This window comes from Alligator mississippiensis, chromosome 1 (genome assembly GCF_030867095.1).
Source record: "Alligator mississippiensis isolate rAllMis1 chromosome 1, rAllMis1, whole genome shotgun sequence".
Classification (NCBI taxonomy): Eukaryota; Metazoa; Chordata; order Crocodylia; family Alligatoridae; genus Alligator; species Alligator mississippiensis.
Window position 1 is genome coordinate 302146799 of NC_081824.1, and position 21194 is coordinate 302167992.

Sequence of the window (21194 nt, forward strand, 5' to 3'; positions counted from 1 at the left end):
AGATTTAATGTGTTTTCAACGAACTGCTGAGAAAGAATAGGAGCAACTTAAAATAAATACTGCAATAATTCATACTGAAAATTGTTACAGTGATATATTGTAAAGTTGTCCTAAATAAACCTAGTGCTTCAAAAATTTTACCAATGAATTTGTATTACAAAATATGTGAAAATACAATAAGATACCACAAACAATGTCCTTTTTGGGTCAACAATGACACCAAGATGACTAGCTCTTATATTTAGTTTGTTAACTGTATGTATTGAAATGTACAAATCTCAGTTTGGTTGAATTCTAAATACCATCCCCACTCAAATGTATGTTTAGCTTTCTCATCCCTCCTCTAAAACTACTGCCAAACCTTCTGTCAAAACCAATATTTTTCTTAGACCTTTATGTTTAGCCATTACTTATTTTCTACTACTATGTTTTGGCAGCAACTATTTATTGGTCTGTTATTGCAAAAAGTGCAATATAACAATAAACCAGTCTGAAGGTCATTTTATATCTTGAGGATACATACCATATATTTCTTTAAAAATAATCATACTTTTGTAAGCAATACTTTACAGTAGACACCTCAAATCTACCATAGATGTAAAACTTAAAACGAGAAAAATTTAGGCTCTAAATCTTTATACACATATTTATATTCAGATTTCTATATATATTATATATATACACACACACAAGAGTATATATAAAATATATATAATCAGATTCAAAAACTGAACAAAAACTGGGCACTGTACATAATATCTTTTTAAAACTCAAACAATAGAAAAACTTTAAACATTAAACAATTTTAATAAAAGTTTCTGTACAATGCTAAGCAGTTTTATTTACATATAGAAAATGTAATAGGAGTAGTGTTTGAAATTACAGAACTCCTTAAAATTTCAATGGCAGGTAATCTGGAAAAAATAACAGCATTCCATTCACAAATATTTTCAAGCAATAAATATGTATTTATAAATAGTGTAAATTTACATCAAGATTAGAAACAAAAATCACAAATCTGAAGTTTATTCCTTAGTCTATGTGCAACCCATTTATCTTTGTGACTTGGCTGTTAATTTTTTTAAATTTTATTTAGGAACCAAAAGTGTAACCGTTATGGTTTCAAAACAAGACAGAAAAACATAAAAACAGTAAAAAATTTATCACCTAACTTTTCACATTAAAAAAAAAAAATGTTGCCCAAAGAAAGACTTAAAATTTCTAACTACCTTACAAAGAAATGACCAGCTAGGCTAGTACTTATTCCAAGGGAAATTCTGACGGGGAAAAATGGATGAAACCAACTCATCAGCCCAGAAACAGAGAAATACAAAAGAGGTGGTCTTCAAGTCAGTAGTCTGTATAATGTTGCCAGTTTTGTCAGATATATACAAAACATGGAATTATTTTTTTTTTGAAGTACAGCTGGATGAGCTTTATTTGTTTTGAGTTCTGGAGTAGGAGGCAGTGCTCTCTCCTGTCCAGTTGGTTGACACTCCGCACTTGGAAGGTTGCATAGACACAGCTTTCAGCCAGCAGCCTTACGGGATAGCTACAAAAATCAGTGGTGCAGAACTGGGTCACTTCCTGAATATCAGAAAAATATTCATTTAATGTCCATGGAAAAATGTCAAGATGAGGAGGATGGCAATGGAGGAGCCTGAAAAAGAAAATATATTAGATTATCTTTCCTACAGTGGTGTAAAGTTCAAATTATTCATTCAAGATGTGTGCAAACAATATGTACAAAATTTAAATGACATGAGTACAATTAGCTTTATGTTTGAGGGTTATTTGCATGGTCTTATATTTTTTCTGCACATACAAGCACAACATGTATTTTACGTTTAGAGTATGTCAATAATACTGCCCATCGTGTAGTGCGGGGTGCTCAACACCTGGCCCACAGACCAGATCCCGGCCCTCCCCAGTGCTGCATCCTCCAGCTTGCAGGGCTCCCCACAGGTCTTAAAACAGGGGTGTGCAAAATACGGCCTGTGGGCTAGATCCGGCCTGTGAGACCATTCTATCCAGCCCGCAGGGCCCCTAAAAAATTTGGAAAATTAATATTTCTCTACCTGTGGTTCCTGTCAAAAATGACAGGAACCAAGGGCAGTAGGACACAGGGGAAGCCCAGTGGGCTCCAACAACAGCCCCCAGCCAGAAGCCCCAGCTGTGGTTTCTGGGCTGGGAGCATGTGGCTGGCCTGGTGCGGGAACCTCAGGTAAGTGAGGGGGCACCCCAGGCAAGGAAGGAGTGCTGGGGGGGGGGGAAAGAGAGGCTCCTCCTCACCCACATCCAATGCCCCACACTGAAACTGCTTGCAGCCCACATGGGGCTGCCTGGGCCCGCTCCAGACAGCCCCACACAGGCTGCGCCTGCAGTGTGGGGCACCGGGCATAGGGTGGGGCTGCTTCTCCCCCGCGCTCAGCTTTTCCCTAGACTCCTTCCCTGTGTGGAGAAAAGCGGCCCCTTACGCAGCCCATGGCCAGTGCCCCACACTGCAGGTCCGGACAGCTCCGCACGGGCTGCAAGCAGCAGGCAGAGGCAGACCCAGGCAAGCTGCGAGTGGGTGCAGCGCGGGGCGCCGGGCATGGGGCAGGGAGGGGCTGCTTCCCCCCCCAGTGTGGCAGTGGGGCAGGTTACAAACTGGTGCTGAGCGCAGGGAAAAGTGGCCCCTCGGCTGCCCTATGGCCGGTACCCTGTGCTGCAGCCACTCACAGCCTGCCTGGGGCTGCCTGTGCCTGCTCCGGACAGCCCTGTGTGGGCTGTGAGCACCTGCAATGCAGGACACTGGCCATGGGGCAGGTGAGGGGCCACTTTTCCCCATGCTCAGCACCAGCTTCTTCCCTGCTGGCAAGCAGGGGGTCAGGGCTGTGCGCTGCCCCCAGCCTGTACCATGGGGCTGGGGGGCACTTGGTGCAAGCGGGGGGAGCCAGTGGGAGCACAGGGCTCGCACAGGTATCCCGGGGCCAGTGCTGGAAGGGCCCAGAGCAGGGTGGCAGGAACGCGGGGTCCCAGCTGGTAGGGGCTCTATGGAACCAGGCCAGCTCCCCCCTCTCCCTGCTGGTGCAGCCCAGCCTGGCTCCATGGACCCCTGCCAGTCTGCGCCCCGCTTTGGGCCCCACCGGTGCTGGCCCTGGGACACTGGCCCCAAGACATTGGGACATTGGTACCAAGATGGTAACCAAGGGGTGGGGCACCTGTCAAGGGGTGGGGCTACTCACATGGCCCTCAATAGCCTACTAAAATTGAGTAAGCGGTCCTCCGCTCAAAATAATTGCTCGCCCCTGTCTTAAAATTTGATGGCAGGGAAGCAGTGGCATTGCTTCCCTGCTGCCAAATTTCTGCACTTGTGGAGAGCCCAGGACTCTGATCTTGGTATGTGCAGCTGGGGGGGAGTAGCACGGAGCCCAAGACTTAACTGCTACACACAGGACCCAAGATCTTAGCATATGGAGCTTGATCCTGGTGTACAGGGCTGAGTGGGGTGGCACAGGGTGCTAAAGTTTGATCCTGGTGTGCATGGTCCCAGGGCTGTATTCTGGTGTGCAGTGCCAGTGTGGGGCCCAATCCCAGTGTGCAGAAGCCAACCAAGGCTCCACAGGGCTGGGCAGAGAAGCAAGGGGCCCAAATCTTGGCACGCAGGGCTTCACCCAGGCTGTGAATCATCTGGCCTGCAAGGCCAAAAGCTTGTGGATCGCTGATGTAGTGTAGTGTAGAGATATCCAAGTTAGCTTTAAAACAAGCCAACTTGGAAGCAGTCTAGCCAGGGCAACACGGAGATCCATGCAAATTAACATACTCTATTTTTTGTTCAAAGCTACTTGGCTATCAACTATACTTCATTCAACCCTTTTTATCTTTGGCCACAGGCAGTGTTGACAAGTCACAGAAATGTGTTCTTGGACAGTAAGAAGTCCTCCAAATGTCACCACTACCTAGTGACTTATGATACATTTATAAGTCCCGGATGGCCATGGAGAGAGCCTCAGACTTCCCCAGACAAAAACAAGGAAGTCTCCATGAGAACATGGTAGTAATGGCACCCTGTTTGTGGAGGAGAATCTGGGTCTTGCCCGTTCCTAGCAATCTGTGGCAGAAGTTTGAGTCCAGATGACATCTAACCATTCGATTCAAAGCTTTGGTTGTGCAGCACCACCCTTAAGACATGTCCGCATTGATTTCTCTTCGCCAGATCTTGGAGGACTCCTTACAAAAGGCTGATTTTCCCCAAAACAAATAATAAATAACACCACAGACTCAGCCATGATACACTACCTGGCACCAGCCTGATCCCCCTTTGTCTACCCAAACACACCCAGTCTTCTCCACTAAATGTACTGAGATAACTTGTTTCTGTGACTTGTCAACCCTGCTTGCTCCCTCCACACAGACTCAACTTGGCCTGTCAACAATGACACTTGTTTTTTCCTCTCCTCAGTTGTGACTACACTTACTCTTGACACCAGCCACATCATCTGTTCTTTAAATGGTCATGTTCACTTTTAAAATGATACTAATAATGGCTCCCAAAGGCTGAAGATACTAGCTATGGGGTCCAAAAGTTGAAATCTTTTTACTTCAGGCCCAGATAAAATAATTTAAAAATCAACATAGCAATTACTTAGGTGAACATAATATTAAAAATAGAACTTGCCTCTACACAACCCTTCCTGCACAATTCTCTCCCTCAGAAACATGCGATAACAGGTATTTGCAGGATTTTCTGATGTTCATCGTTTTAGTACCAGAGGACTTCACAAAAATTAATGGGTCTGATCTTTTAAGCATGAAGTAGAGGTCAACAATGTTGGTTTCTGTTAGACTAACAGAGGGGGTGAATTGCACAGGAGAACAGTCACCAGCCCAAGGATAGTTTAACCTTAAAAATAAGGTAAGCAGTGAGCTTTGAGCTAAATCAGTCTAAATAAAGTGAAAAGCAGATCTCCAAACACTTTTTGTTGCACCTAGAAAGGCATCAAAAGCCGTAACAATTTCTGGGTTGCAAATTCAATTACAATTTTAAATTCTCAAAACACTTTCTCCAATTATTGTTTACTTTGCTAAGGAGGCAAGATTTGTCATGAATAAATCTAGCACCACACACACACACACACACACACACACACACACACTGTGTTCAGCCAAGCCACCTGACCTGCCTGCAACTACAAAACCTAGAGAAACATATGGGTAATCATGCACCGGTACAAGTTAACAGGCTACGTACAGCACAAGTCTGCAGACAGAAATGATGATGGACCTGGTCTTTTTTGCTTTGTATTAGAAATGCAAGGAGACCCCACATCAAAGAAAAAAATATTTGAGAACATCCACTTGCTCAGTAGGAAAACAAGGCTGATTTAAGATTTTTAGTATACAGAACATCTTGCAGCTGTACTGACTTCCTACCAGACCAATGTATTAGAGTTGCTCTTGAAATTGGTGCTAGTGTCTCCAACTTTTATTGTTCTCATTCCTCCTCACTCTCCATTTAACCATTATGATTTTCAGATGGTCTCAAATGGATTTTTAAAGCCACTTCTTTATGAATTGCAACAGTCCCTGCAAACTCAATGGTATGTTCTGGTAAATTATTGTACTTTTTCCACAGATTTCTATCCCATCAATTTTCTTTCCCTGTAAAGATTAAATAATCAAATACCTCCATTTGAAACAGACAGTCGATGGCGCTCTAACACAACGGGCACCAAGACAGTAGAAATGCTTTACAAATCAGAGAGTTACGCAGCCACTTATTGATTTGACTTACTAATGTAAATTGGTCATAGACATGCATCAAGTCCTCCATTTTGTACTGTTCTAGCACCACAAAGTTTTCCAGGTTTGCGCTTATCTTTCGTGCACAGTCTTGGCAATGTACAATGTAGGTCTTCCGAGAATTGCTTTCACTTGTGACAAAAAGCAGATCAAAGACTTCTACCTGTTGAATCAGAAACAGAAAGCAATGTTAAGATCTCACTTTGGAAAGTTACCAAAAATCAAGCTTGCCTGGTTTGGTATTTACATCCTGACTTTAAGGGTCTGCAGAAAAGAAAAATAATGATAGCCAGTGAAAATCCAAACTTCTAGGATTCAGACACAGGAAAAGGTACTCTTTTATTCAATCCAAAGAGGTAATGCTACTATTAGTATTTTAAGATGTTTGGCTAAATGACACTCAGAAAGGGACAAATCTTTCCCCAGCATTAACTAAGCAAGTTTCACATTCTGACTGACACTTACTCCTATAATCCTTACACACCTGTAAAGAAAGATAATTTAAAAGCCTTATTCTACCTGTTTTGCAGAGATGGGTAAAGACAAAATTAAGGGCAAGATTTCCCCCATCTACTGCTCTTCAGTTCCCTGTTTTGGGCGCTCAGCCTGAGACAACCTGTCAGCCAGACTGGTTTTCAGAGGTGTTAAAAATACTGCTTTTCATTTCATCTTCAAAGTTGTTACCCAATTCTTCAAAACAACATATTATTGAACACTAGGGAGACTCAAATTGCCAAGCAAGAATGATATGTTCTGTGAAGACGCCACACTGCAGCTGTTTGTCTATTTCAGTGGTCAGAAACAGGCCTAAAGACTTTAAAAATAGAGCCCAGTGTATCAAATTCAGTGTAGATGGATTCATTTAAGAATCTACCCTAATGGAAAAATAACTTGCTTTCTTACTGCAAAAACAACTATAACACATATCTAGAAGACTTGCTTGTAAGCTCTTCTGAAAATGGTACTGTGTCCTTCTTGCATATAGAATGCCTAGCAGACTGTGGGGTATATTGCAACTCAAATAAGATATAGATAATTAACAACAAGAACAGTAGCAATAATGGAAGACAGCTAACAATAGAAATAAAAAACAATTTGAAATGGTAAGGCTTTTTATTTAATTCTACTGACCTCACAAATGCTACAGTAATGAGCTGGCTCATCCTTTGCTCGCCCATGCCAGACAATCTCTTTTCCTGCAGCAATTAGAGCTTCCCTTAAAGTCTGACACTGCTTGAGTGTTCTTAACAGGCAATACCTATCACAGAAATCAGAAAGAGATAAATGTACAAACATTTCCACTGTGTTTAGCTAAAAGCTGAACTTTGTGTAGATTTATTCAACCCTAATGCCCCATAATAGTTGGTACATTTTAAATGGAACGCTTGCATTTTTTAAACACAATACAATAACACTGTTTTCTATTGTAGCTTGTCCCTACATAATTCCTTGGTTTGTAACCATCACCCAGAAAGTCTGGCTGATTTATCAAGCTAAAATTAACTGTTGCATTATGTCACCAATCCAAAACACTGAAATAAACCTTCCTAAAATAACCAGCTTCTAGTTAGCCAAAGTTGGTAAATTTAAGTTCTGGTAAAAATTATGCTGCACAGCCTGGAAATGAAACTGATCCTCAGCTAGCTATCAGAAATGTATACTATTGAACTGTTCCAACTAGCAGAGAAACCAAAAACACAACTCTCAGAAATCTGCAGAAAAAGTGTCTAAAATACAAGCACATTTTACCTTTACTACACTTACTGCACCAATGAACAAAAGAAAGTTTAAGCGCTCCCAAATGATTTACAATTGTTTGCAATACTTACATAAATGACCAACCTCCTCCCCCCTCATTTGTAAAGCAGTTAATTATTTTGCTTTCCAATGCTGCATGAGCTACAAAGGTTCTCAAAAACGATGAAAATGGGCAAAATCAGTCCTATATTTCAAAACTGTAACATGTAATTTACAATAATTTTTAGCTCTCAACTACAGCTTGCAGTAGAATTGTAGCCTTTAATTTTCTCCTCTAAAGGGTGGCTACATTACAGACACATTAGCCATTGAAGAAAGACTGGAAAATGTAAGAAGCAAAAATGCTGGATAGAAAACACAGTGAATATAAGTTTTGCCTACAATTTCTTTTAGACTTCTCTAGTTCTTTTTTTTTCTTCCCAATTTAGTCTTAAATTGCTAGTGTACATGTTTTAGGTACTTGTTTCTTCTGTGTATTCCAAATGGTTAAAACAATTTTCGATTTTACACAAAGATTATTCTGGAAAGATATTTCATACTTAAAATTGTCTAAGGTCTTATTGGAATCTTTACTGTACAAATTTTATAAACTATCAACACTACTCAGTTGCATTGAGCTTCCAGAAAAAAGTTGAAATGCTCTTCTAGGTAATTCTTCTCTATTCAATTTTACATTTTGAAGTCAATGGGACTCAAGCTCCTAAGGCACTTGGGGATGATCCCAATCTTTTCTGTAAGTGCTAACAAGTGGGCATATTGCTTAAAAGTGACCCAAATCAACAGGGTTAAATGCTAAGCACTCTTTTGCAAACAATACAATGAGATCAGAAGCAGCAGCGGCAAGAGGGAGTATGAATCTGTAATCTCTGTGACGAAGGCATTCCCCAGGGGATCCAGTCCTTGCTCCTAGGATTTTCTGTTTTTTAAATCAAATACTAAAAGATAAATTGAATACATGGGTCCTGGAAGCATAGACCAGATCCCAAGTTTGTTATCCTCAAGGCTGGTCAACAGCCCCACTTAATACAGCAGGAAGACAGAGTAGCTTATACTTGATTCTAAGCCTAAAATGAAATGCCTATGGATTTTCTCAGTCTAACATGGAGTCACCTAATGATTCTATATGACTAAACTATTTAGCAGAGGCAGAAGGAAGATCAATCTGGATTGCTCTTCATGATTGACATTCCTAAATTCTACTCAAATTCTGTTTAGGTGCTGAATAATTTGGAGCTGTCCCTTAGGGCTTTAAAGTTAAGCTCCTAAGCTTATATTGTCATGGGTAGAATGGTCTAAAGCTTACTCTTGACTATGCTAAAGTTTACTATTTTAAAATTTATTTTGGTCTGTGTGTGCATGCAAGTTCATCAAGTGCTCTGATATGGTACCCTCTTAAAGCAGTAGGCTCTAAAATTAAATAAACTTTTAAGCTGTCAGTTTTTTGTGTTATTGTACTGATGTTTAGAAGGCTCTCTGGGCAGGCTATATTTAACATGAAGCATGATAGTGTCCTTCCCATAAATGTTCTCCAGAATCTCAGCCTTTACATCCAGAAGTTTTCTGTTACAGTCATTAAGTCCAAATTGTTGAATGTGTAACCATGAGTAAAGACTAAGCTAGGTCTGCCTGAGCTTGCAGAAAGCTTGAAACAAAACTACTCCAAATGATAACACAATTCTAAAATGTCAACATTGTTAACTATATAATTTCCATTCATAACATGTAAAAAAGCAAGTATCACTTAAGTAATTCAGTAGTATTTCCAAAAGTATGGGGTATCTGAAAGAACTGATGAGGGAGTTGGGGGCAGATGAAGCTGTATAAATTTAGAGTTGCAAAATCTCAACATGGTGAAACACAGGATTGGAATGCGCCTCTTGGGGCTGCCACCTATGTTTGTAGACAACTACTTAACATCAAATGGGACTGAAGAGAGGTATGACTGATTTACTTCCCTGAAAGAAAGAGGAAGAAAATGGAAGGGATCACCTTTAAAAAAATTGTGAAATACTGCTCTGCATAATTTACTATTACTTCTTACACTTCTTTTTGGTATTTGACAAAGTTTTCAAAGCCTGGAAAGTATTTTGTCCCATCATCTTGACAATACAGTACTGGTCTTTACAAATTAGTAAAGAATATATTTATGCTACTGTAATTTAAAGATGGCTGGCTGCATATTTTCACACTCCAATGTTTACTCTTTTACTTGTGGCTTTTAATCAAAATCTCTGTTGTACCTTTCACTTATATCACATTTCCTTTATTACATTTTAAGTCTATTTTATAAGGCTATTATTTATCTAAAATGATATTTAAATTTTAGAATTAAATGAACATCTTCCAACTTCTTTAATATTATGCCCCCATTTATTCCCCCTGCACCTAAAGAATTTTTTCTTTCCTTTATGACATTTTTGCTGTTATTTAGTGAATATTAGAGGTTGTCTTCTCTCATCAAGTTTTAACTAATTTTGGGTATTTCTATTTGGTCCCTCTCCATAATTTCAGTACAACAATATCTTTGAACACTGCTTCATGAAAAGCTTCTGTTTTTTTGTGTTATTCAGAACAGTCCTGGGTTGCACATTAATTAAAATGTGTAAGCCTTCTTTTAAATTAATTTGACCACTTTTCACTTGCATAAGCATCATTAAGCTTCCCCCCACCAAATGTACATGTATTCTCATTATTCACATTTAGTTTATACAGTTTTTGAAGAGTTCTCATCATCACCATGTATGCAGGTGGAAGACATCTATGTTTTCACCTGAATAGACACACACTCATATGCTGAGCCCCTAAAGAGCAGAGAGCTTGCAGTGTTGACACTGCACAGCCAGGGGTCCCCTCTGCATGCATCTCAGCATGCTCTGCAGGCTACTTCAGTCTGCCTGGGAACAGATGGAAGCAGAGCACAGGGCAGCCCTGACTGGCTGATCTGGACTGCTCAGGGTCAGCCTGCGTCTTCCTGCCACACAATGTGGGGATTGTGAAGGGGGTGCATCCTGTTCCCTGCTCAGCTGGAGCAGCAGAGTCCAGCCCAAATGACACACAGTTTTCCTGGGGGGAGTGGAAAGAGGTATGTAAAGGATGGAGGAACAAAGCACCCTGGGATGCTAGAGGGCTGCACTATAGCTTCTCTCAGAAGGAAATGTGTACACACATTCACTTTCCCAGAAGCAATTTAACCCTAGTTGTTCCTGGGCTATTTTTCTTTCAGAGCAGCCATTTTTGCTCTTGGAGAAAAATCCTGAACATCTGTACACTTGTGGTTTCTACTGGGAGAAGAGTGACTCTCCTAGGAGAAACTGAATGTCTGTACATGGCCAAAATCTGAGCTGATAACTAATTCCTTTCTGATGATGAAGTTCATGCGTGTATACTGACAGTCTATCAACTGAAGTTTAAAATGGATGGCTCTCAAGTGCTGACATACACAGAATGTAGAAGGAATGGACACAGAATTTCCAGTTGGCTCCATATCTTCCCAATGAAGCAGCACCAGATGACAGGCTTGGATAACTGCCTTTCTTACTGAGGAAAACTCTTAGGAGGGTTCAAAAACAGACAGTAATTTCTTTATGCTTCTGACACCAATCTTTGGGTATGCCTGTATCAGCAGGGGGTAAATTTTTTGGCAGGTGTGCCATAAATTAAGGCCTATGCCCATCTCAAGTGCCACTCCAATTCTCTTCCCTTCTTGCTCTGCTTTCTGCCCCTTGCCCAATCCGCTGCTCTGCTTTTTGTTCCTTATCCTATCTGCTGTTGCACCGCCTTTCTCCCTCCCTGATTTGCTGTAAGCCACACCCAGAGGTTGCCTGTGCCACTTACAGCATGGTGCCACAGGCTGGCCTCCCTCGTCTATGCTGGCCACATACTGATTGCAGTGTAGTGTGCTCAAACTACTTTTAAACTGGTTAGTTCTGATACCAAGAGCAATCTAGTTGTGGCAGCCTGGAAGCAAGTATAGGCTAATAATTTACTCTGTTTCTTGAATAAATTAGTGAAGTGTTTTTTCTCAAGGGTGCACCAGAAATCAAAATCTGGATGATTTGTTTACTTAGTGAGACTTAATCCAGATAAAATGAGAGATCTTGGTAGACCGGAAAAAACAAATGCAAAGCAGGGGGGAAATTGCGTTATTATGTCCTTCTGTGGTGCATGTTGGAAACTTAGGTATGGACAAATCATCTTTTCAGCTGATTTAAAAGGGGAAGATAGCATGCATCATCTACATGGTTTGTTAATTTGGTATGATCATGGTACAAATTAGTTAACCTAGCCTAACTTTGACACTGAGTGAAAGACTGTTACAGTTGCACACTTGCCTACCTACAGAATCAGGCAAATGTAACAGATTTTTACATCTGTTCATAACTGAAGACATCTAATTAGGTTCCAAGCTGCTGTCATGCAGAGAGCAAAGACCAGACACAATGACTGTTTTCTATATCCATGTCAGGTTGGGATATTTCAACCTATTTTCTGGAGGGAGAAGTTGGTAACCTTATCCACGTTTGTCACTTCAGGCTCTGAACTACTTTGATGCAATTCCAAAAATCTAAAACTTGTGCAAAATGTGACTGCCCAACTCTTACAACTATGTCTTGCCAATAGGTCTTTATATACTGATATAATGATCTATGTTGGATGTCTGCTGGCTTTGGAAAGGGCTGTTCAAAGAAACCTGCAAAAGATATTTTTTTTAAAAGTAAGCTTTTCTGCCTCCCTACAGCAAATGGAGACTGCTCATTCTTTTCCTGTTTATTTTTTAGTTAGCAATGTGAATCTCAGGCCAGGTACAGACATTATACCTTTACCAGTATAAATGATTGGAAACTAGTCTATACTCATAATAGAACGCATGCTCGGCACACAAAACCGATCTATACTGTATACCAAACAGAAGTTCCACATACATAGACTGGTTTAAAAATGGCAGAACCTGGTTTAGGATTACCCCACAGTGAACGGTGAACGTGTGTTCTGTTCGCTACTGATCTAGACTACACCACTAACAGAAAATCATGCAACTTAGATCGATTCTTCCTCAGGCTTTTTAAATGTCTGTACCTAGCTTTAGTGAGACATGCCAGCAATTATGAGAGTAAGCACCAATGACTTAATTTAAAGGGTATAAATGTTGAATCTTTAACATGCTTTCTTTATGTAGTGTTATTTCCTGTAATTAAATAGGCATGCACAAGCTACACACGCAAAATCTCCAAAATATATAGTTTAACAGTCACCACTCCAATCTTTTCCTTCTGTTTGCACTCTCATGGTTCTTACAATGTTACCATTTCACAAGTTTCCGAACCACGAAGTGTGCTTCAGTCTAAACATCACTCAAATTTTTACAGTAAAACAAGAGGAAATCACCTCAAACTTCTTTATAGACCCTTTTCAAAAAAGTGAGCCATTTTTCAGTTTTTCTTGCAAGTTAAAAGCTAACTTTATAAATAGGTGACTTAAAGTGAAAATTTTTCAAAGTTTTGGTCATAGTTTGTTTCTCTTTCCAGGAACAACTGCTGGAGTTAGAATTGGCATAACTGCTCAAGCTTGAAGTTTCCTTGGTTTGAAAGACTTGCTCTCTGATTAGTCACTTACTCTGAAATTCATTTCCCTTCCCCAAACTCTGGCCTAGAACACAAATATACTGGTCAGTAGAATATGCTGTAGATAGATGCATCTATCTTTTCATAAGTTCAGAGACTGACCGTACTGCTAGAAGTACTTTTGTAGGGACCTGTACAGCTTGAAAGGTATGATAAAGCTAGTCTGAACCTAAAATAACCACTTTTAAAAATAAAGAATTAAGCAAAAACAAAGCAACCAAGGCCTACTACTTAAAAAATTTAAAATATTATCACCTCATTAATAAGTGAATTCATTGCTGGTGTGTTCAAAGCAAAACACGGAAAGAAGGCTTACCAAACCCATTATTCTTCCCTGTAAAAGATGTTTTAAGTTGTTTCTTTTGATGATAGGAGGATCTAAGTTTTCATTATATATGACTTATAAGAACAATTACATTTAAGTTTAAGAATAACGAAACATTCTTTCCCACAGCTCACTGAAGGCCTGATTTTGCAGCTTGATACATATGTAGGCAGATGCCAATAGCTGTAGAAGGAGCCATCTGAGTCAATGGTAGCCTGTCTGCATGCACTAAGTTTCAGGAATAAGATTTTGGAAAACGTGAACTGCAAAGGTTAACTTAAGATGAAAATGTCTCCAGAAATCTAAAAAAAAAAAAAATGCCTGAAAGATGACACTGTATACCTAATTCACCTTGTTACAACAATATTCATTTCATATAGTGTCAAATACAATGCAATAAAATGGGCATCACTAGAAAGTGTGTATTTATTTTGAATACTTTGGTTTAAAAAGATCACCTTGTTTTTTCTAGAAGTGGAGTCCTACTTCAGTCTTTTCAAATTAAGTGTTATTTGAGTAAATCCTTCAATCTGATTTACTGGTAGTCAAAATAAGAACAGCGAACAGTCAGAGACAATGGATACAACGTTCAAAAAACCACTTACTTGATCATTTCAAAAAGCTTTGGATCTGAGACCTTGATATTTCGTGCCATGTTCCATGAAAGATGAACCATGGGTACTATTGACTTTACACTCTGCAGTTTATTCCACTCGTACCGTTCCACTGCCAATTTATATTGACAGGCTAGAAATAAACAAGTTATAGGAATATTAAGGCAAGCTGGCAAACAAGTAGAAAAGATATCCAAGATCTCTTGGTCACACCCAAAATTCAGGTTTTGTTAAGATTAGAGAAACTGTATTGTATGATGCAGTGGTTGTGTTTACAGTTTTTACAGTGTTTTTTAATAAATTGTCAGTCTACTACACTTAGGATAATTACAGCTTTAAATTTGAATATTCCTTTTTAAGATGTATTTCAACTTTCAAATATGTTAAACATCAAAAATCTAGCTTGCTAGATCTAGTTGCCTTTATTCTCTCTCTCTCTCTCTCTCTATATATATATAATCCAGTAGTATTGGTACAGTATGTAATTATCTTGAAAAGGCAGATTACACTATTCAGAGATTTCCTGCGATGTGTCAAGCAAATTAAAGCTACGTTAATTATAAACGGGAGAGACTATGGCGAAAATACTGTGTTAATTTTATACAGTTTACATGTTGATATTCAGACATAATTTAAGTCAATTTGTATGCTCCTGGAATGATCTTGCTAGTTTACTGTATCTAAACAAAGTTTATAATGGACTTCTAAGCATCTTTCTGGAGTATATATTATTTCAGTTAGACATCTGATAATTTTTTTTTTTCATTCTCACATCACTATTCCCACCAACACTCCTCCCCCACGCCAAACTTGGTCTGCATCCTAATGACTATTATAGCAGCATTTCTGAAACAATTAGCCAGAGGAAATTATTGGGTTTAACCTGAATTCATACACTGATATTCCTTTATGAACACAATAATTTTACAGCGATTTGTAACAGCCTGATGTCACTAAAGAAAGGATAGGTGGTATTAGTAGTCAAGAAAAAACGGGTCAAGCCTGCAACATCTGTGCAAGGAGAAAATGAGGTTGTTAGGAAAGTATAATGAAGAAGCCAGTCTACAAGTTAGAGTTTCTAAATAATTTCCTTTTTTCTTTACTTTCTTCGTCTTTGGAGACAAACTAATGGCTATAAAAAAAACCATTTGAAGGAATTGTGAAAGAATTGTAAGCTTATGTTTCCAACTTGCCTTTGACAGGAAAACATCTAAGCTATAAAAAGTGGTTTTAAGAGCTTATAAAATTTTTGATCTTGTAAAATATAGTGAATGCAAGAAGTCCAAAACAATTGGGGAATATTTACAAATTATCCATGTCAACATACACATTACTTTACTATACCTGTAAGCGGGCCAACATTCCAAGCAATATTGTTGCACCAGCCAATAGCCTGAACCCAATGAACAGTGCCAGCATTTATCCATACCAAATCCCCAGGTCTTTGTATAAACCTATAAACAGGGACATTGGCTTCATATAAGTCTTCCAGATTAGGCCACCAAGAGCCCATTAGGAAATTCATATTATTTCTGAAACAAAAGAAAAAATAGAATGTGTAACATTTATTGAGAGATTATTATTGGTCAAACTTTGCCAGTTAAGATAAAATTAAGTAAATCAAGATTATTTACCACAAAAAATCTTTCCAGTGTCTAAATAACAACTCAGGAGACAAGGAAAATAAAAGGGTTTCAATTTTAAAGTGAGTGATTATAATCCAGACAAACCATTAAACCCTGCTATTGTCCCACAATCTATCTGGTTTTTAGAAATATATAGGTGTCCTTCATTAATTTTCTACACACTACAATATTTTTTTCCTGAAATCTCAATATTGTTACTACTGAGATAGTTCCATTAGTGGTTACACCTAGCATAGCTTCAGTGCTGACTGACAGTGTACTGTTATTTTAACCATGATGGCATCTAAATCTGCTTAAGGCAAGACTAAATAACATGGTGTTCAAAATATTAATAGTTGCTGCTGCCATGTTTCCACTACACTGCTATCATAGCTAGATTGCAGCAATGGTGGGGAAATTAAGAAGAAAAAAAGTATAGTGTAGACAAGACGCAGTGGATTGCTGAATACTTACTTATTACCACATTTACCCATATCCAAAATTATTTTGAATTTAAGACAACACTCCATAATTAGATTCTACACATGGAAAAGTATAAATGTGTTATAATTTTTCATATACAAAATCTAACTAGTGGAAGGTGGTCATCTTAAATTCAGCCCCCTTTCCCCCACAAACTGCTGTAATGGAGAAAGTAGCCGGGGGGGAGGGGGGGGTGGACAAGGGGTCATACCTCTTTCCCTTGATCCCCCCATGCCTGTCCCCCCACTCCCTGCCTCCCCCACCTCTGCTCTCCTGGCTCAACCTTCTGCTGCAGTTTGCTCCTCCAGAGCAGTTACCAGTAGCACAGCCAGAGCCCAGCTCCTGCCTCCTCCACCTCCTATTCTCTCCTACACACTAACCCCCTACCCCCTTGCATTTGTGCTTGCTTCCCTACTCTCTCTGCTCCCCCGACACCACCCCCGCACCCCTTTTATCATCTGCTGCATCTCTGCCCTGGGCAACTCAACAGCAACACAGACCCAACACAGCTCAGCTGGGAAGAAGAGGCAGTGGCTCCTAGCTGAGCAGGGTCCAGGCTGAAGGGGGCAGGCCAGCAGGGGCTGGTGGGGTAGGCTGCAGGTTTCCTCTTCCCCCTCTCCCGAGTCTCCCTCCACTCCCCCAGCCATATGCTCCCTCCCCCAACAAAAGCTATTTCAGTCCAGGGAAGGTGACGGTTCAGCTCTGGCTTCAGCTTGGGTCCAAAGCTGGAGCTAAGCTGCTGCTTGGCCCAGGCTGGTACTTGAAACCAAGGTGAGGCTCTCCCAGCTATCAAAGCTCATTGGGAGGGGAAAAAAGTCTCATCTTGGATTTGAGAAATATGGTACTACCACAACTAGCACTTCTTAGCAATCTGAGCAGTGAGGCCTAGCTAGTAGCTGTTATGGTGACTACAGGCAACTCTCTGAACACATCAACTCAATCTTACAATACCATTAGACTGCATACAAGTTACAATTTCATTGGTTCTGTAAGATTTCTCAGAAGGAAAAAATCGCGGATTTTATCCTTTAAAGTAGTAATACTCTTCCAAATTAAAGTCTTTCTTTCACTCTCATACAAAGGGCTATAGTTGTTACTGAGGTACAATCTGTTACTTTGGGAACCATTACATCATAACTAGATGGTATGAACCTTATAAATATGTACAAACAAGAGGATTAACTTAATGAAAACACCTGTTAGAGAGGCTTGAGTAATCAGCTCTGTAGAAGAACTAAGTATTTCAACTGTTACCATTATACTGAAACTGACTATAGCTGGCCGCTATGTAGGAACAACTGATTTGGGTATTAAAGTTATTGTTCGCATGCCAAAAATTACTTTATTAAAATTAAAGATATGAAAATAAAAGTCTATTGTAAAAACAAAGCCATGACATCTCATTTACCATATTTACTTGAGTCCATGATGAATCCTCCCCCATTCAGCATGGGGAGGAAAAAGCTCTTTGTTTTGGATTTAAGTATAGGGGGGGAAGAGAAGGGCAAGCAGGGCCAGAATAAGAGCCACAGCAGCTGCCTGTTCTTCCACCCCAGGGGCAGGCAAGTATTTTGGGCGGAGGGCCGCTTACTGAGTTTTGGCAAGCCATCGAGGGCCACATGACAGGCAGCCCAGGGCAGATTAATCTTAAATGTTTTAGGGGCCCCACAGGCCGGATAGAGTGGCTTGGTGGGCTGCATCCGGCCCACATTTTGCCCACCCCTGCTCCACGCTCTTTACCCACCAGATTCTATACCTGGAAAATTATAACAAATGTATACATTTTCTATATATATATAACCTAATGGGGGGGGGGGGGGGGTTGGTTTCACATCTTAAATTTGAAGTTGTTTTGGACTTGGCTAAATATGGTAATTTCATTACACATTCAAACTATCTTAACTTAATAAGTCATGAAGATTTCTTTTAGTTGAACCAGATAGAAAATATATTAAGCCTTTAAAAGATTAAAGTACATCATTGATTAAAATGTACATGACCACATTATTATTTTACAGATGCCCACACATCTATTTTCTGAATGATAAGCTTTTGTCCCCTGATGTAACTTGCTGCTGCCTTACCTCTGCACAATACACAGCTGAGATAAGCAATGTATAAACTGCTATATACCTGATATTGTATATTATAAATTGCAGTCAGGTCAGCTGAAGAGTTCCAAGACCACACAATTCTCTTCTAACAAATTCAAAATAGGAACTATCAAATCATTTTTTACCAATAATTTGATCGCTATCTATTTTGTTCCATTTCATGCTCAAAAATGCTTCTGAAGGGTGTCATAAAATACCATTTTTTCATTGTTTAAATATAAAGGCTCATTTGAGCTGGAAATCCTTTTCATCTGTCCTCTGTGATCTTATGGACTTGTCAGACTATTCTTAAACCTGACCACATTATTTATCACAGCTGTTCCCTTCAAATGTTTCTGTATTACTTTTTCGGAAAAGAGAGGAGCCTGGCTCTCAAATTCTTTAAACTGTTTTGGCTTTTAGCCTCCCATTTTTTTATTTCAGTGCTGCTTCTTAGCAGCACTGGCATGGTCAACCTCAGGCCCTCTCAGAGGTCAAGAGAGGCCCGGGCCACTTTCATTTTTTGAGGCTCAAAATACAATGCAATAATTTGTAATAAATGTTCCTTTTTTTATTTAACAAGTGCTTTTCTAGCTTTTTTCTTCTTCTTTCAATCCTGTCAGTGTATCTCTGTGTCTGTATGTATAACCTTATTTGGAGATAATGTCAAAAGTCTAAATTTGCGGCCCTCTGTGATTGAGAGGCCCAGGCCAAATGGCCCTCCTGGCCCCCCCTGTGATAGGCCCTGGTCAATCTACTTATGAAATGTTTGTTTGCTATGCTGATGACATTTTTTATTTAAAGCATTGTTCTGTTACTTTGAAGATTCATTTTGCGCAGCCTTCTAAATGAATGTACTTCTATCGTATATTCAAATAACAAATACCTAAGAAAAGACACCCCTGAATTCACTTGTAGTACACTAAATTAACCCAATACAGATAGAGTCATCTGACCACAGTGTCTTGCAATCTTCAGATATTTAAAACTGCACAAACATTTGTGAACATTTAAAATAAATCCAAGTTATCAAGTAGACTAATCATGAAAAACGGCAGTGCAAATTCAATGCTCTACTAATGGCTCTCTAAAGTAACACAGAAGGACCACCATTTAAGAGCGAAAGTTGGTCTGCACTAAAAAGACCTACAATGACTGTGATGGTTTTTGCAGTGCGGAAATATCCTGAATGGGAGTGAGGTCATAAGACACATGTTGGGCATTAAACAGCCTCAGAAGTAGTAACTATCACCAATAGCTATGGATTCCTCCTGATGTGCTCTGAATTCAAATTTTGGACCTAGATGTGTACACTTCCATATCTACTACCAATCCAGAGTCATCTACAAGCCCCTCCTTTATTTTTGTTTTAAAAACAGATTTATATCAAGACTTAACAATTGCTAATTGTTGGGAATGAAATTGTCATGGGCAACTGAGGTAATCAAAGCTGGCTGTTTTGGTTAGAAAGCCATGAAAGCTCTAGAATTTGCTGTCACACTTTAAAGACCTTTCTGATTAAATTAGAAGTGGTAAAAGTGGTAAAATTAGAAGTGGTAGGGCTTTCCCCCATACATACCCAGAGAATGCAAGGACAGCTTATGAAACTTACTTTTCACAGAAGTCATTCATGACACCCCAATAGCTTTCAGGAACAACAAACCATTCACAATCACCTGGGCCAATGTTAATATTAACTGAACAAAAGTTGTTATTTTCTTGATGTCCTGGAATGTACAATAAAATAAACTTATTTTCAGCTCAGGTAATTGTGCTTGAACAACACCATGAAAATGAGAAGTAGGAGGTAAGCAATAACTGTTAAGAGGCAAATGATATCATACCTTATATATGTATACATACCTACTATACTATCTTAGTCTAGCACAGAGGTGTCAAATGTAAGGCCCATGGAATGGATCTAGCCAGCTAGACTGGAGGCTGGCTACTTGAAGTTATGGGGCATGGCCAGGGAAGTAGCCTGTTTCAGAATATGGGGCCCTTGGATGTGGTGGAAATGGTGACCAATGGCAGGAGGGTGAGCAAGGGCTGATAAAGCCCCAGTTGCCTTCTGGCTGCTTTGCAATGTTTCCATTGCTGTAGCCCTACCTTCCTGCTTCCATCCCAAGCTGGAGCTTAAACTGGGGCTGCTGCTGAGGCAAAAGCTCCAACTCTAACAAAGCATGCAGTGGGTGCTGGAGCCACCACTGTCGCTGCTGCGTGGTCCAGGGTGGAGCCAGACCTGCCACTTTTTTCTGACTTGGGCTGGATATTAGGGCTGTGCAAAGCTTCAGTAGTCGATTCGATTCAAACGCGATTCAGCCCAATTTGGCAGCCGACTCTCTGAACCTGAACTGAATCAGGAGACCCATTAAAAGATCCAAATTGAATCGGAAACCTCCAAATCAATTCGGATTTGCAAGGTTTGCAGCAAACAGAAGCTGAAAAGGAGGGGAATGGGGGTTATCTTCCATACATGCAGTCCTCGACTTATGACAGTTTGAGTTGCAACAAACAGTACTTACAACCTTTGTAAATTGCAACCCTGCTTCCAGGCTCTGATGGGGGTTTTGACTTTACGATGCTGGAGACAGCTGCCTCCACCTGGTAAGTCTGTTGTGGTGGGCAGGAGAGGGAAGGGGCGGGGGGGGGGAGGGGGGGGAGGAGGGTGGTGGTGGAAATCAACGCCCCCACAGCGAAGGAGGGATTGGGGCTGGGACAAGCTGCCCAGCCGAGGCAAGGAGGTGCGGGACTCGGGGAGGCGGACTCCTGTCACTGCATGCTGCTGGTCCGGGTGCTGCTCTTCTGGTGGCTCCTCCAGCAGCTATTGTGGGAGTGGGAATCTGCGCGTGGTGGGCTGGGCCTGGCTGTGCTCTGGGAGGCTAGCTCCA

The 21194-nt window shown here is 40.2% G+C and overlaps 1 protein-coding gene across 4 annotated transcripts in view; it reads right to left on the bottom strand.

Annotated features, from left to right (window-relative positions):
• Positions 1 to 787: 787 nt before the first annotated feature.
• The window catches only part of KDM6A (lysine demethylase 6A), a 246088-nt gene continuing 225681 nt past the window's right edge, over positions 788 to 21194 (bottom strand). For 2 of the 4 annotated variants that reach the window (XM_059720780.1, XM_059720783.1), the window contains 6 exons: positions 19916 to 20030; positions 15447 to 15634; positions 14094 to 14235; positions 6916 to 7042; positions 5777 to 5947; positions 788 to 1660 (listed from right to left, as the gene is read on the bottom strand). In XM_059720780.1, coding sequence (XP_059576763.1) covers positions 1631 to 1660; positions 5777 to 5947; positions 6916 to 7042; positions 14094 to 14235; positions 15447 to 15634; positions 19916 to 20030 — 773 coding nt within the window. In that variant the 3' untranslated portion in view covers positions 788 to 1630. Of the gene's footprint in view, positions 1661 to 4660; positions 4886 to 5776; positions 5948 to 6915; positions 7043 to 14093; positions 14236 to 15446; positions 15635 to 19915; positions 20031 to 21194 lie in introns of those variants that run through there. The other 2 variants (XM_059720781.1, XM_059720782.1) reach the window with 2 other exon arrangements.